This window comes from Lissotriton vulgaris, chromosome 1_1 (assembly GCF_964263255.1).
Source record: "Lissotriton vulgaris chromosome 1_1, aLisVul1.2, whole genome shotgun sequence".
In the NCBI taxonomy this organism is placed as follows: domain Eukaryota; kingdom Metazoa; phylum Chordata; class Amphibia; order Caudata; family Salamandridae; genus Lissotriton; species Lissotriton vulgaris.
In genome coordinates, this window is record NC_141685.1 from 709,809,509 (window position 1) to 709,822,896 (window position 13,388).

Consider the following 13,388-nt stretch of genomic DNA (forward strand, 5'->3'; position numbering starts at 1 on the left):
ATATAAATAGAGAAAATCATAGGTGCCAAAATGCAGGGAGGGAGACCAGATAAGGTACGCAGCAATGAATGTGAAACCAACGCGGCGCTTGTAAAAGGGGCGCAGTGCTAATAAAGTATGTTGACACATTATCCTGCCTGCAATAGTAACGAGGGGTAGTACCGTATTTCTCCTGCGAGCTCACGCACTTTAAAGTCACCACATGCCTACTGGTAATAAGGTACATACGGTTGGGGAACGTATGAAGTGAAGAGCTTCCAACAAATGTTTTATGTTTGAGGAAGTGCCATCAGAGAAATGCGTAGAAAGGAGACACGGCCTGGCGGCCGTGAAACTGAAAGCACAGCCGGTCGGCCGTGAAAAAGCCTTTGATGCAGCAGGGGGCAATTAGGGGAGGAGAATGGCTGGGCTGGTGACACCAAGCTGACGATTTGATACTGTGCACGCGCATTTTAATTCATTGCGCTTGCGCAATGAGTTAAAAAGCACATGCACTGCATGGAATCGCCAGTGGTTAAACTCTGGATAAGCCACTATAGAGCTTCGCCAGCTATGCGCAAGCGCATCAGCAGGCGAGCCCTAAAAATGTCAACCTACTATTCTTAGTAAGGAAGCATTCAGAAAATATATTATAACCCAATAATGTTTTAAAACACAGTCAAAATGAACACAAGTTGACTCGCAGATATCGGTCGGCTAAGATAAATAAAAAGGGGATTGGTCCACCACTAGTTCTACTTTTTGGCGGACTTATTCAGCTTCACCTCAAGTGAAGCCAACGTTATCTTGCACAAACAATGTGCTTTTTGTGTAGACAGACCCTGCTAGGATTATTGCTAACTACCATTCACCCCAAACAAGTGCCAATTTCCATAGTTAGATTAATAGATGCCAGTGACGATGTGGAAAGTTTCTCCAATTGTTGACAAAGAATACTGGTGTGAGGTTGTACAAGAAGATAGATGGAGAGCTGCCAAGACTAAAATGCTTAGCATGGTGGTAATTTTAAATCATAGTTTTATAGCCCACTTCCAACATCACTAAAGCCTTGTAGAGCTGGCTTAGCTAAGATGTGAATCACATTTTACTCTGTACCTTATGACAGGAATCAGAAATGTGTTTGCCACTGTTGGTGATTAGAGAGTGATTATGAATAGGGTTCTTCTGAATATGGGAGATCCAACAGCAACAATAAAGGCAAGGGGTACAGGCTGTTTTTTGCAACCACACATGCCTAAGACTAAGCAGAAGGAACAAGACATTGAAGAGCAGTGATACAGGGCCTGCTTCACAGGCACAGACATTTACTTCCAAGATGGATTGGAAATTGGATAAGCAGAGTGGGAGCTTTATATATGTTGGCAATAAAGTATTTTACCAGCAAAGATGAAGGGAATGGGGTAGAAACAATTTTTCTGTGACCCCAGAAGGCAGAAACCCCCATAGAAGGGCGTAGCTCTACAATCACAAGAGGGTTAAGGAGATTCAAGAACTGAAGGGCCTTGGAATTACACACATAGTTGATATAGCTGTTTGGAGGCACTTCACTCAGAAGAATTAAGATAATCCAAAGGAAGAGAGAAGTCCGGCTACATTATAGGGATTGAGATATCTTGGTTAGTGGAGGGACTGGATTTAGATGTTAACTTCCCTCAAGATAATTTGTCTAAAAGAGGAGACTGGTAGGGGAAGACCTTTTGCCGACAAAAGAAGATGGTCAGTGGTGCAGCCTCAGATGCTGGTAGAAATTCTAGTTTTAGTGCTTTATTTCTTTTCATTAATAAAAGCAAATTGAAGCACAAATATAAAATAGTGCAGTAAAACAACGCAAGGAGAGCAACAATTTTCTGGAACAATCCAGGTGGCTTTTCTGCTATGTAAAATGGTCACAAAACTCATATTTGGGAAACTTGTACAATTCCGTTGAGTTTATCTAGTGGTCGCAGCAGGGCGATGCAAAAGGTCTCCATCACCCGCACCCCTAGGTAGTTACACTACTCTGTACAGCTTCACCCCATAGCTACCAGGAGTCAGGAATGAAGGTGCAAAACTGTGACAGATTCAATGTACATAAGGTAATTTTAAACAAACTATTTTCAAGAACATACCTTTTAGAACCTACAGTTTATTCCCTCCACTCTAACAACCATTCCAAGCTTCTTCTTACAAAGTGCATCACCTGGACATTGAACTGTCAAATGTAAATACAAGACAGATTTTGGTGACCAGACTGAATAACCAAAGGTCAGTCATGCCATACCCTCACAGTTCATCTATTGGTACAAATCCCAGTGCCACTATGTTAAGAGGCATTTGAGGTACTTCTTCCAGAGGGCATTTATCTGTATTTTAACTGTGATCCTTAATGTTCTCAAATAAGCAATGTTACGCACGAGGAAAATAAGTGATTTACCCTGGGTCATGCAAGGTGGTTGAGTAAAAGTTGGGGTTCAAATTTCAGATTTCACAGGGATGAGGTTCGCGCAAACATCACAGCTTATTCCTAACAACATGTGTTACACAAAACACAAAAAGCTACAGAGAACATTGAAACATTTGCAAAGTGTGATTTCCTGTTTCCAGTGTTCAACTTTTCAAAAATTTGATTAATATAAAAAAAAGTAGCAAGCACCTCATTCTTACATCTAAGCCACGTAACTCGCATTGAAACATTTTACCTGTTTTTGCTGGTTTTACAAATGTCAGCTGTGATTGTGGTACCGCAACAACACGCTTTGCCCTTTTTAAATTCTGAGTCGATTTTTGAGGTGGTGGCACTAGAAAACACAAAGTAAATTAAATTTGTATGCAAAAACCTTGGCAGATTTTCACTTCATAAATGTAACGATAAATTGCAGCAATCAAATTGTTCCACCAAGCTAGAAAAATGGTTGCACCACATTTAAAAAACACAAATGCATTTGTGCCTTGCCACCAAGGGCTTATAAATCAGCATTTATATGCTTCCACATAAACCTTTGCTATATTCTAGTTACAAGCATAAGCAAGTACTGAATACAGGTTTGACAACAATGTTCCTAGACTGCTCTGAATGGTACCAGTAGAAAGACAACGTACACCCGCAGGATAACGGCACTCCTATGATGAGAACTAATAGTTGAGGAATAGATCACATTGTGCAGCTAGAAATACATGTTATTTTCAATTGTAATTTTTAAGGTGCACACCCTGGAGGATTTCCTGTCACTTGTTCGAATGAACAGACTGCAAAGTCTGGCAGAGGCTTATTGGAAGAGTTGAGCTTTGAGTTTCTTCCTGAACCTTTAGACCGAGTCAACAAATGTGATGCAGAGGGGGAACCAGGTCCATGCTTTGGATGCGGTGAGAGAGAAGGTGCGGCCTCCCACTTTGGATAGGTGGATGAGGGCAAGTAGTATGATAGCAGAGAAGATATGTCGGGCAAGATGTGGAGGCTGAATCAGTCACTAACATACGTGGGGTCCAGATTGGGCAGATACCTGTAAGTATGGGTAAGAAGCTTCAGAATGGCACTTTTCTGGATCGGTAGCCTGTGGTGGTTTTTCAGGTGCCTGGCAATGTCAGCCTGGATTGGAAGGTTGAGTGGGAGTCTGGTAGCTGTTTTTTTTTTTGCACCACCGTAAGTCTGTTGGCGAGTTTAGCAACGATGACCACATCAAGGGAGTTGACATAGTAGATTCTGCTAGTGACTAGGGCTTGTATCACTGCTCCGCAGACATCAAGCGTGAACCAGTTGAATATTTCCTAGAGTATTCCAAGGGTGAGGAAAGCATGTTGACATAACAGAGTAGGCCTGGTTGGACATGGTTTGTCGACCACAATACCCAGGTTTCTGGTGGTCAAGATGGTGTGGGGGCCTGCACTCAATTCAGCAGATCATCAGGCAAGTGACCAGAGCAAGAGGTCTCTTTTGAACTGATTCCCTTCGGTTTTGTTGAGTTTAAGGCGGTTATTGTTCATCCAAACAGCTACTGAAGACCTACATTTGTAGTCGGATTGGGTGGTGTGTGTCTTGAGACAGACAGGATCAGCTGAGTGTCCTCCATGTACACGATGATGTGGAAACCGAAGGAGCAGACCATGATGGCAAGATGGGCCATGTAGGTGCTAAAAAGGGTGGGGCCCAGAGAGGGGCCTTCGGGAACGCCACAGACAAGCTTGGTCGGATCTGACCTAAAAGGGGCTAGGCTAACAGATTTTATGCACCTGTAGAGGAAGGACTGGATCCAGATATATACCTGCCCATTGACCCTAGCTTGGTGGTGTGCCAGAGGAGGATAGGGTGAGATACCGTGTCAAAGGAGGCTAAGAGATCTAAAAGGATGAGGCCTGCTGTTACGCCTTTGTCTGTGATAAAGTGGATGCAGCCAATGGTGGAGATGAGGGCTGTTTCAGTACTATGGCTGGATTTGAAGCCGGATTGTGAGGAGTTCAGAAGGCGGTTGGATTTGAGGTAGGTGGACAGGCAAGAGTTGAAGAGTTTTTTTTGTGGAATTTTGCTAGACATGGTAGGAAAGAGATGGGCTCATAGTTCGATATAGTCAAGAGGCTGGCAGACAGATTCTTTAAAGGTGGTAAAATTGGGGCATTTTACCAGGAGGCAGGGAAGATGGAGGTGGTGAGTGACCGGTTAAGTACGAGGATGAGAGCAGTGCAGATGGGGTTGAGCCTGCAAGTGTAGGTATGGTGGGGCCAGAAGTTAGAAGGAGCTCCTGAATGGAGGGTATGTATCGTGGGCCAGCAGGTCATGATTGTCTCCTGAGCACTAGAAGGGTGAGAATACTACACCTATGACCTAAAGGTAATGGATTAAGTGCAGGTGATAACTCTGCTTGCACAGACACAAGTTAGCATAGTAGAGAAAAAAACTTACCTCTGTCTACAAAAGGGCACTCCTATCACAGGTGACATCTCACAGATATCACAACGGTAATAAATCAAGTTTTTACCTGTTATACAGTGGCAGCGGGAAGCCTCAATAAATTAACACTTTTTTCTCTTCTGCCATCTATGGTTTGGTCACAAATGACACTTAACGTTGGCATTGTGGATGGCAACAGTGGTTTTGTCTGCTTGAGGTCTCCCGCACTCTTTTGATCAATGTTCCATAAGACCTGAAGCATTAACATTCCCTTTAGTCTGTACTTTAAGGGCCTGAAACACTTGTGAACGAACAGGTAGAAAATGATTTGTAATGCACCACCCCATGGGGCGAATACAAATCTTGAACATCTTCAAGCTGCAAAACAATGGTTACAGGCAAGTTACATTCTTTGAATCACTGTAGAATCCCATTTGTTGCATACAGCAGCAAGGAGCGTCCATGCAGGTCTAAAGGATGTGTATGGGGTGCAGGTCTTGGATGATGACATGTTGATTTTGGTGGGAGCACAGAAAGTACACTAAGAGAGATTGGCTAAAGTACTATTGATCTTCAGAGAAAGTGGCATGATCGTTAGGAAGGATAAATACAAATTGAGAGGGCAGGGTGAGTTAGCTTGTACACTGTTTCCACAGAAGTAATCAAGCCTAATGGGTAGAATACATTGTCAATGCGATGGGTCTGATTAGACCAATAAAGTCCTCCAGGACCAAATGGACGAAATGATCCTCACATTGGACCCGATTGTTCAGGCAGTAGTGCTTGGTGAACGTGTGTAGAGATGCTCATGTTGCTGCCTGACAGATGTTCAGGACAGGGACTCCGCGAGCTAATGGCAGTGATCGCAGCATAGCTCCTGGAGGAATGGACAGGCAAGCCCTCGGGGGTTGCTTCCTGGCTGATGCATAGCAGAATTTTATGTGGAGCCATCGTGTGTGTGCACAGCCTTTCCTTTCTTCACCCGATGTACCCAACAAAGAGTTAATCTACTACCCGGTACCCTTTAGTGTGATTGACGTAGAAAGACAACACTCTTATTGTCCATCATGGGGGAGTCGCTCCTTTTCTTTAGAAGGGTGAGGCAGAGCAAAGAAGGTAGTCAAGGTGATATTTCGACCTACATGACAAGTTGTTACCACCTTCGGGAAGGAAGGAAGCACTGATTCTCAGAACCTATTTGTCTAGATAAAATGGCGTGTAGGAAGAGTGCATAGAGTGCTTACAGTTTGTTGATCCTCCTAGCCAAGGTTATGGCCACCAAAAAGACATTTTGATGAGTGGACAGTTGTGCATACATATGAATGGTGCACACGAGAAATGTGAAGACCAGATTGAGGTCTCTTAAGACAATGGGCATGGGGGAAAACAGTTGTTGGAGTCCCTTTAAAAACACAAGTCAAAATGGTTGAGTTGAACAAAGGGGGTTGATCCAGCAACCACAGGAAAGCCGAAATAACCAACAAGTAACCTTTAACAGTGCACAGAGCCTGCTGGGCCAAAGAAAGAAACAATAAAATTTGGGATAAGGATGCATAAAGGACATGAATGTTCTTGGATGCACACCAGTTCACAAATCGGTCACAATGGAAAGCATATTCCATCTTTGTGGACAGACGCCTGGCTGCCAGAAAAACATCACAGACTTCAGAGGTTATTGAAGGCTGTCAATTGACACTGATCAATCTCCATGCATGAAGGTGGGTGGTGCGCAGGTTCGATAGCCTGCCCTGTTGTTGCGACTGAAGATCCTTCCAATGGGGCACACTGATTGGAGGACCAATGCTTGTGCTTGGAATACCAAGCTCTCCGTTCCCAAACTCGAGCCACAAGAATGTTATTACTAATCATCTTCAGAACTCTGGGCAGGTGTGTTATCAGCAGAAAGGCATACAAGAGGCCTGAGCTCCGAGCGCGAGCCACCTTTGAAACTCTAGCACACAGAATTGATGGCATTGCACGTACTAGGTGGTGGCGAACAGATCTCACCATGGTCTCTCAAGTGACCTTGCAGCACCTCCAAATGCAGATGCCATTCGTGATCAGCTAGGCATAGACAGCTGAGTTGGTCTTATCTGGTGTTCAGAAAGCCTGCCAGATGTGCAACCACCAGGGAATTTCCCTGATGCTACAGCCAAGTCCAGAAATGCATGGCCTCCTGATACAGGTTTCATGACTCAAACCTTCCCTGTTTGGTGCAGTACCACATGGCACGGGTGTGGTCCACGAACACCTGAACTAGCCACCCCTTGATCAAAGGAAGAAAAGCTTTCAGCATCAGTTGGTTAGCCCACTTCACTGGAGACCACTGATCTTTGACCTTCACGTCTCCCCGGTGGCGGTCCCAGCCCATAAGTGACATCTGTCCCTACAGTCCGTTCTTGGTGGGGAAGAGAGAGGGGTCTACGGTTGACCCAATCACAGTTCATCAACCACCACTGCAGGTCTTTTGTAATTCCCTCCAAGAACTGGGCCATGCCGGAGAGTGTGTGCAGATGCTGCGCCCACTGGGATCTCGGGTCCACATGAAGAACCCACATATACTAATGGGCACATGTTACCAGAAGAATGCAGGAGGCCAAGAAGCCGAACAGCCGTATAGAAATTTTCACCAAAATCCAGGATAGAGAATGAAACATCAGAATCATTGGCTGAATGTCCTGGACCAGCCATACGTAAGGATAGGCCCAAAAATGCACTGTATCGAGAACAGCTCTGATGAAAGGAAGCATCTGAGAGGGAGTCAGGTGTGACTTCGGTTCAGCGAGTGCAGGAGGTCCCCTGGAGTCTCGAGAAAATAGCCATGGCCGAGCCTGCCTTCAACAGCCACTCGTCAAGGTAGGAAAGAATGGAACGCTTGACCTGCGCACGAGTTGTATCCACCGCCATCACCTTGGTGAACACTGGTAAGGCCAAAGGGGAACACAGCGAACAGAAAATGCTTGCGACTCACCACGACCATCGGTAACGCCTATGGGATGTGGAAGTGTGTGTCCTGCAAGTCCAATACTACCATTCAGGCAGACAAGACCTAAGCCAACATGAGCAGTTTGAATTTTTCCTTCAAGAAGAAATTGAGAGGGTACATGTCTAAAATAGGGCAGATGCCTCTGCCCTTTTTGGGCACCAGAAAGGAATGGTTATAGCAACTACAACCTACTTCGGATGCCTGCACCCTCTCTATGGCCCCTTTCCATGATGGAGCAAAGAGAGATGGTCCCCTTGTAGTGTAGTTCCTATATTCCCAATAGACTCAGCGCATTGGAATAATATATACTACAGATTTGACGTTGACTGAGGTCTACTAGGTCTCTATCGAATATATTAGACTTAATTGTGAGTGCCAGCTAGCTCAGAGGTCACTAGAAACTTTCTCGATAAACAAGAAGGGATTAGTTTCTGACAATGGCATAAAGATGACAACTTTGTTTCCCAAGAATAAGAAATATATTTCTAGAGTCGCAGAAACAACAGATAGTTATTTCACTAAGTCAATCGTACATGCTTCGTTTCACCAGAGGTGCAGAGAATTAGAGAGACGGGCGTTTTCAATAAAAAGTATTTATTGAACAGTCTTCTGTCTCATGCAGGAGAAATGAACTGCTACAATCGTAATACTGGTTGCAAAGTACAATGCGTACAGTACGAAGAGTATTATAAAAAAAATACTGTAAAAGCATGCTATGGTTTCTAAGCCATAGAATACATACATTAATAAATAAAGACTAAAAGTACTCAACTGGTGCTTCTAAAATACGCCTACCCCAGTGAACCTAACCTCAGTCTAGTACGAGGGAAGAAGTAAGTGAGGTGTAGTTTAGTTTCAGTATTCTTTGCCAAGAATCTATCCAAGAATTCTCTAAGGGTCTAATCAGCGCCGTACCTTGGTTTTAGAATGAAGGAGGTCTGGTATCTCTCTCTCAGGACTCTATTTCCCAACAACCCGCAAGGGTAGCTTGGAAACACTGGAGCTGGATTTCTCGGCAGGAGAAAAGACAGCGTCTCTCTCAGTGCGTCTGCTGGAGGGTCGGCTTCCTTCGGAACTTGCTTTTGCGAGCTGCATCGTGTAGGTAGATAGTCGAACTGCTCCAAACCACTGTATCTTTGCCTGGGCAAGTGTGGGCATATTTATACCTTGAAGTTGCCGAGTATGACGTAAGGTTGGACAGAATAACGTCATCAAAGACTCAGTTCTTTGAAAACTCCATGAGATCTTGGATAAATCAATATTCAAGCAAGGGGGGGTCTCGGACTGCTGAAGGCGGGTTTTTCCAAGAAATTGTTGTGGATTTTCGGAACTAGTGGAAGTAGCCATGCCGTATTTGGACTGCCTGAGCTATGTCTAGGTTTATGATTTCTATGCCTATATAAGGATATGGTGATTTATACCTATATAAGGGCATGAATCAGGAAAATTACACTAGGGTCTAAAAATGCTCTACAACACCCTGTCAGCTGATTCCGAGAAGGTGGCATGGGTGGAAGGTGTGTTCCAAAAATGGGAATGGAGTTGCCCCTCTGGACGATTTGTAAAACCCACTTGCCTGATGGTATGGACTGCCAGAGGGGCAGGTAACTGTGAATCCTGCCTCCCACTGAGGGCCTGTGCTGACAGGAGGGTAAATGAAAATGGTTTGAAGGCTGCAGCTTCCGGGGGATAAGAGGAAAAGGGGAGGGGGTGGGGGGGCAGAGTGGCCTGACCACTAGCAGCAGGTAAAACGATTTCTGTGGGAATAGAGTCCGTGGCAACAAAAAGGTTGGAAAGCCTGCTGGCCTGTGTGGCTGGGCAGGCGACGTGGTCTGTAGCACCTACCATAGTCACGGAAGGGGCTAAAGGTAGAATAGGGTTGGCGGGGGCCACCGATGGGCACAAACATTTAAAAATTGAGTGTTCTTTTTTCTATTTTGTTTTTATTGTACTGGTTTTGAGTAACCACACAAATCAACTATTCATTCATTCATTCATTATTGTTTTGTTCATGGAATGTCTTTTGGGCTCCCAATAGTGTAGTCAATTAGTTCTGGAATTAATGCACAAGCCCTAGTGTTGCAGGCTTGAAATAAAAAGAGTCTCGAAGAAAAAAAGAATAGTGCACTAACCTTGCTCTCTTTCCCTTACTTTTCTTTCATTCCAGATGCGGATGCCTCCAGGTAGGAGGTGGGACCGCTTTTCCAGACGATTGCCAGAGCAGAAGGAATTTCCAGCATCGCTCAAAGTATGTCTTTTAGGTCTGACCTTGGCAGCGCATGCGTTAAATGCGCTGTCTCAGCGAGACATAAAGTAATCTGTATGTTGGGTTAAATTTAATGTCATTTGTCTTTACGCTTGCTATTGGCTTAGTTGTGGTAGTGTTGTTGTTATCTCCTTTTCTGTTGGCTATTGGTGATTTTCCAACTTCCGTGTAGTCCGGACACAGCGGCGCCTAACTATAGTGTTATTTCACTCTGCTTGCACATCTTTTAATTGCCTGCAGTGTGCCATCTGTTTTTCTATTGTAGCCTGCCTCTGTAACTATTAACATGCGCGCACATCCCGGCCCCCAAACGCAGTACCGGACGCAACCCTCCCCACCTCCACTGCTTCCTTGTTCCTTATTGAGTTTCTCCGAACTCAAGCACGACCACCACAACATGCTTCAGCCAGCGGTCACGCCTACTTTCAAGGCAGCGGAACAATGGCGGCCGTTTTCTTTCAGACCAACCACCGCTGGTTTTTCTTGTTAAACATCACGTGAGTAAAAGTTTCATTTTCAAATTTTTTTTATTTTACTGCACGCATTTAGAGCGTGCATGATCAGTAGTAGCGCTCCTTCATACCCGTTGAGTTACTCTCTGTAGTCTCACGCTCCCCCATGTCCCCTCCTTATGGCCATTTTCACGTAAAACCCGGCCTCCCCCTGCTCCAAAAGTGACTTTCCCCCACCGCCCTGCCTTATCCCATCCTAATATTTAGTCACCAAACAGAGACACACAACTTGGAGGAAAAGTAAACAGATGTCTAGAGTGTGCTTGAGGAGAAAGCAGTCTAGTTCCTAGATTCGGTGCACGAGTCACTCGCCCAGTCAGTGTTTCTTCTTTACATAAAGGAATTTGTAGTCCTGTTTTGTAAAATCAGTACCACAAGTGCCAGCACACAGAGGAAAAACTTGGACTGCGAGAGAGTTAGTCGAACATGAGAGTGGGGAACACGAGAGCAACCCTTAGTTGGCCACAGTCACCCCCATTTCCACTGAGCAGACTGCATCTAGGGACCCTCAGGTGGAGGCACACCCTCAGCCAAGTGTGTCCCTAGTTACACGCAGTTCACGTGGAGAAGCTGGCCATATTAGGCCCTTCAAGGAGCGCCAATGGGAGCCCAGGGCGCCAGCGAGAGATTCACCCTTTAGTTTACACCTTTGCATACGCAATGCTCATCCTGTTCACCCTGCTTGTGCGGGCACAGCTTTGTCTGGCCTCTGTGACTCAGAATGTCTCAAGCGGCCAGAATGCGGCATGTTAGCGCTATATAAGCACCTATGCAATCACCAATGAGTTGGTTAATAAACACCCATAAATCAGGTGTAGAGAGGGAACTGTGTGTGTGGGTCTGTCTGTCTTGTGCTACAGAAGTGGTCAACATTGTGGCTCTTGGGCTGGGGCCAATCTGCCACGCCTCTGGTCAGTTTGTCGCATGTTCTAGGCGCTAGGTGTGGTTAGTCTCAAAGCGGTTGTTCGACTGTTGTGTTTCTCTTTCCCAGTCCTCATTGGCAGGTCAGACCCTGGCCTTGCTTCTTGTATTTTAATCTGCTTGCTCTGCCTCGAGAGCTCTCCTAGGAGCCGAGGAGGTTAGGGATGCTACACACATCGTGCATACAGACACTGCTGCAGATGAGTGTCCGGCTTCAGGACAGTAAACATTGTGTAGTCTGTATCTTCCAAAGCCCCGCTTTATTTGCTCCTTACCGCATCCGAGAAGAAGGATTCATTACATTTGAGAAATGAAGGTCTATGCAAAACACTCTTGTGATCGGGGACATCCAATTGAATTGTCAGTCTAGCTGATCCCCTATCTGTGCATGGGAAGAAGAAAAGATCCATGTTTAACAAGCATTTGCAATGCAATAGGTCTCGCATTTGTGAGGGTTTCAGCTATGGGCATTGTAAATGACAATTCCTCGTTTATTTATGTGTTGGTTTTTAAAACAGATAAATTAAAGGCCTATTCATTTACAATGCAAATAGCTTTAACTCTTGCAAATGCGAGACCTATTGCATTGCAAATACTGTTTTTTTTTGCGATGGCGGGATGGGGGGGTAGGAGGAGAATGCTGATTAGCCACTCGGAGATGTCTGTGAGAGCTCAGATGTGGCAGGGTGCTGGACGAGGGAGGAGGGATGGATTTGGGGGTCCACGGAGATAGGAGAGAGGTTCTTCTTAAAAGGAATAAAGCCAAGCGCCCAACTGGGGTTTAATTGGACTACGTATAAGCATTTTGACTGCTCTGGAAGGGCCCATTGTTAATTATGGTTCAACGGTACTGTGTTCTAGAAGGGCATTTGTTTAACTGGGACTCAGTTTCCAAAAATACTTGATTGCAGGCACATGGATAATTGCCAACATGTGTAACAAGTGCTGGCACATGAAACAATTATAAGCAACTGCAGCGGGAAATACTAAACGTGCACCTCACACAATTAATTAACTAGGAAACATGTCTATAATAAACACGAGGATAATTACAAACATGTGGAGCAGATGTAGGGTTCAGTACAAACATGAGGATTGTCAACATGTGGAGCATTACAATCATGAGGTAAATATGGAAATCTGGCACACAGCAACAATAGTTTATGCCTAGCAAAAAGGAGAGCGCTTTAACTTCATGATAACGCTTATGGGACTTACTCAATTTCTAGGACTGGGACAACGATCGTCGAGAGCAACTCCGCTAGCGGTCTAGGGACCATAAGTATGACCGGGATCAACAGCGTATGGAAGAGGTAGGGAGGGTTGTCAATCGACATCAGGCAGCAAAGAGCTTCAGGGAACGTTCAGATTCATAGCGTGGCAGTCGTCTCAGGCCTTGGAGTTGTAGTCCCGCTCTAAGTACCACAAAAAAACCAAGGGTGGGTCTGTCACAGATATTTGCCTGTGACAGGCACCTCAGGATTTGAATCCCGCTGTCCTTTAAGAGGACATCCCTAGCATACAAGAGAAAAAATGGAAAAACAGCTTCGACAAAAGGTCAAATTAGAGGTCAGTCAAAAATTGACTGGGATAGCCCTCTACGGAGGCAATTCTGTTGGGGAAAGAAACTAACCAATGTCAACGCGCTGGAGTGGCGCTTATATAAGAACTGCGTACTTCACTTCTGGCACGGATGATGCAGACAAAGCAACGCAGAGTCAAAAGACGACGACTACCATTGCCCATGGGGACTGCTCAAGAATTTCCGGATCCAGTCTAACGCTCCATGGTAAGGAATCTGCAAATAAAAGTCTATCAGATCATAAAACAATGTTTTTTTAA

The 13,388-nt window shown here is 45.0% G+C and overlaps 1 protein-coding gene across 1 annotated transcript in view; it reads right to left on the minus strand.

The window, feature by feature from the left end:
- Positions 1 to 13,388, minus strand: part of ASPM (assembly factor for spindle microtubules) — a 388,799-nt gene that overhangs the window by 333,661 nt on the left and 41,750 nt on the right. The window contains exon 5 of the mRNA XM_086954783.1: positions 2,679 to 2,777. Within this exon, the coding sequence (XP_086810909.1) occupies positions 2,679 to 2,777 (99 nt within the window). The remainder of the gene's footprint in view (positions 1 to 2,678; positions 2,778 to 13,388) is intronic.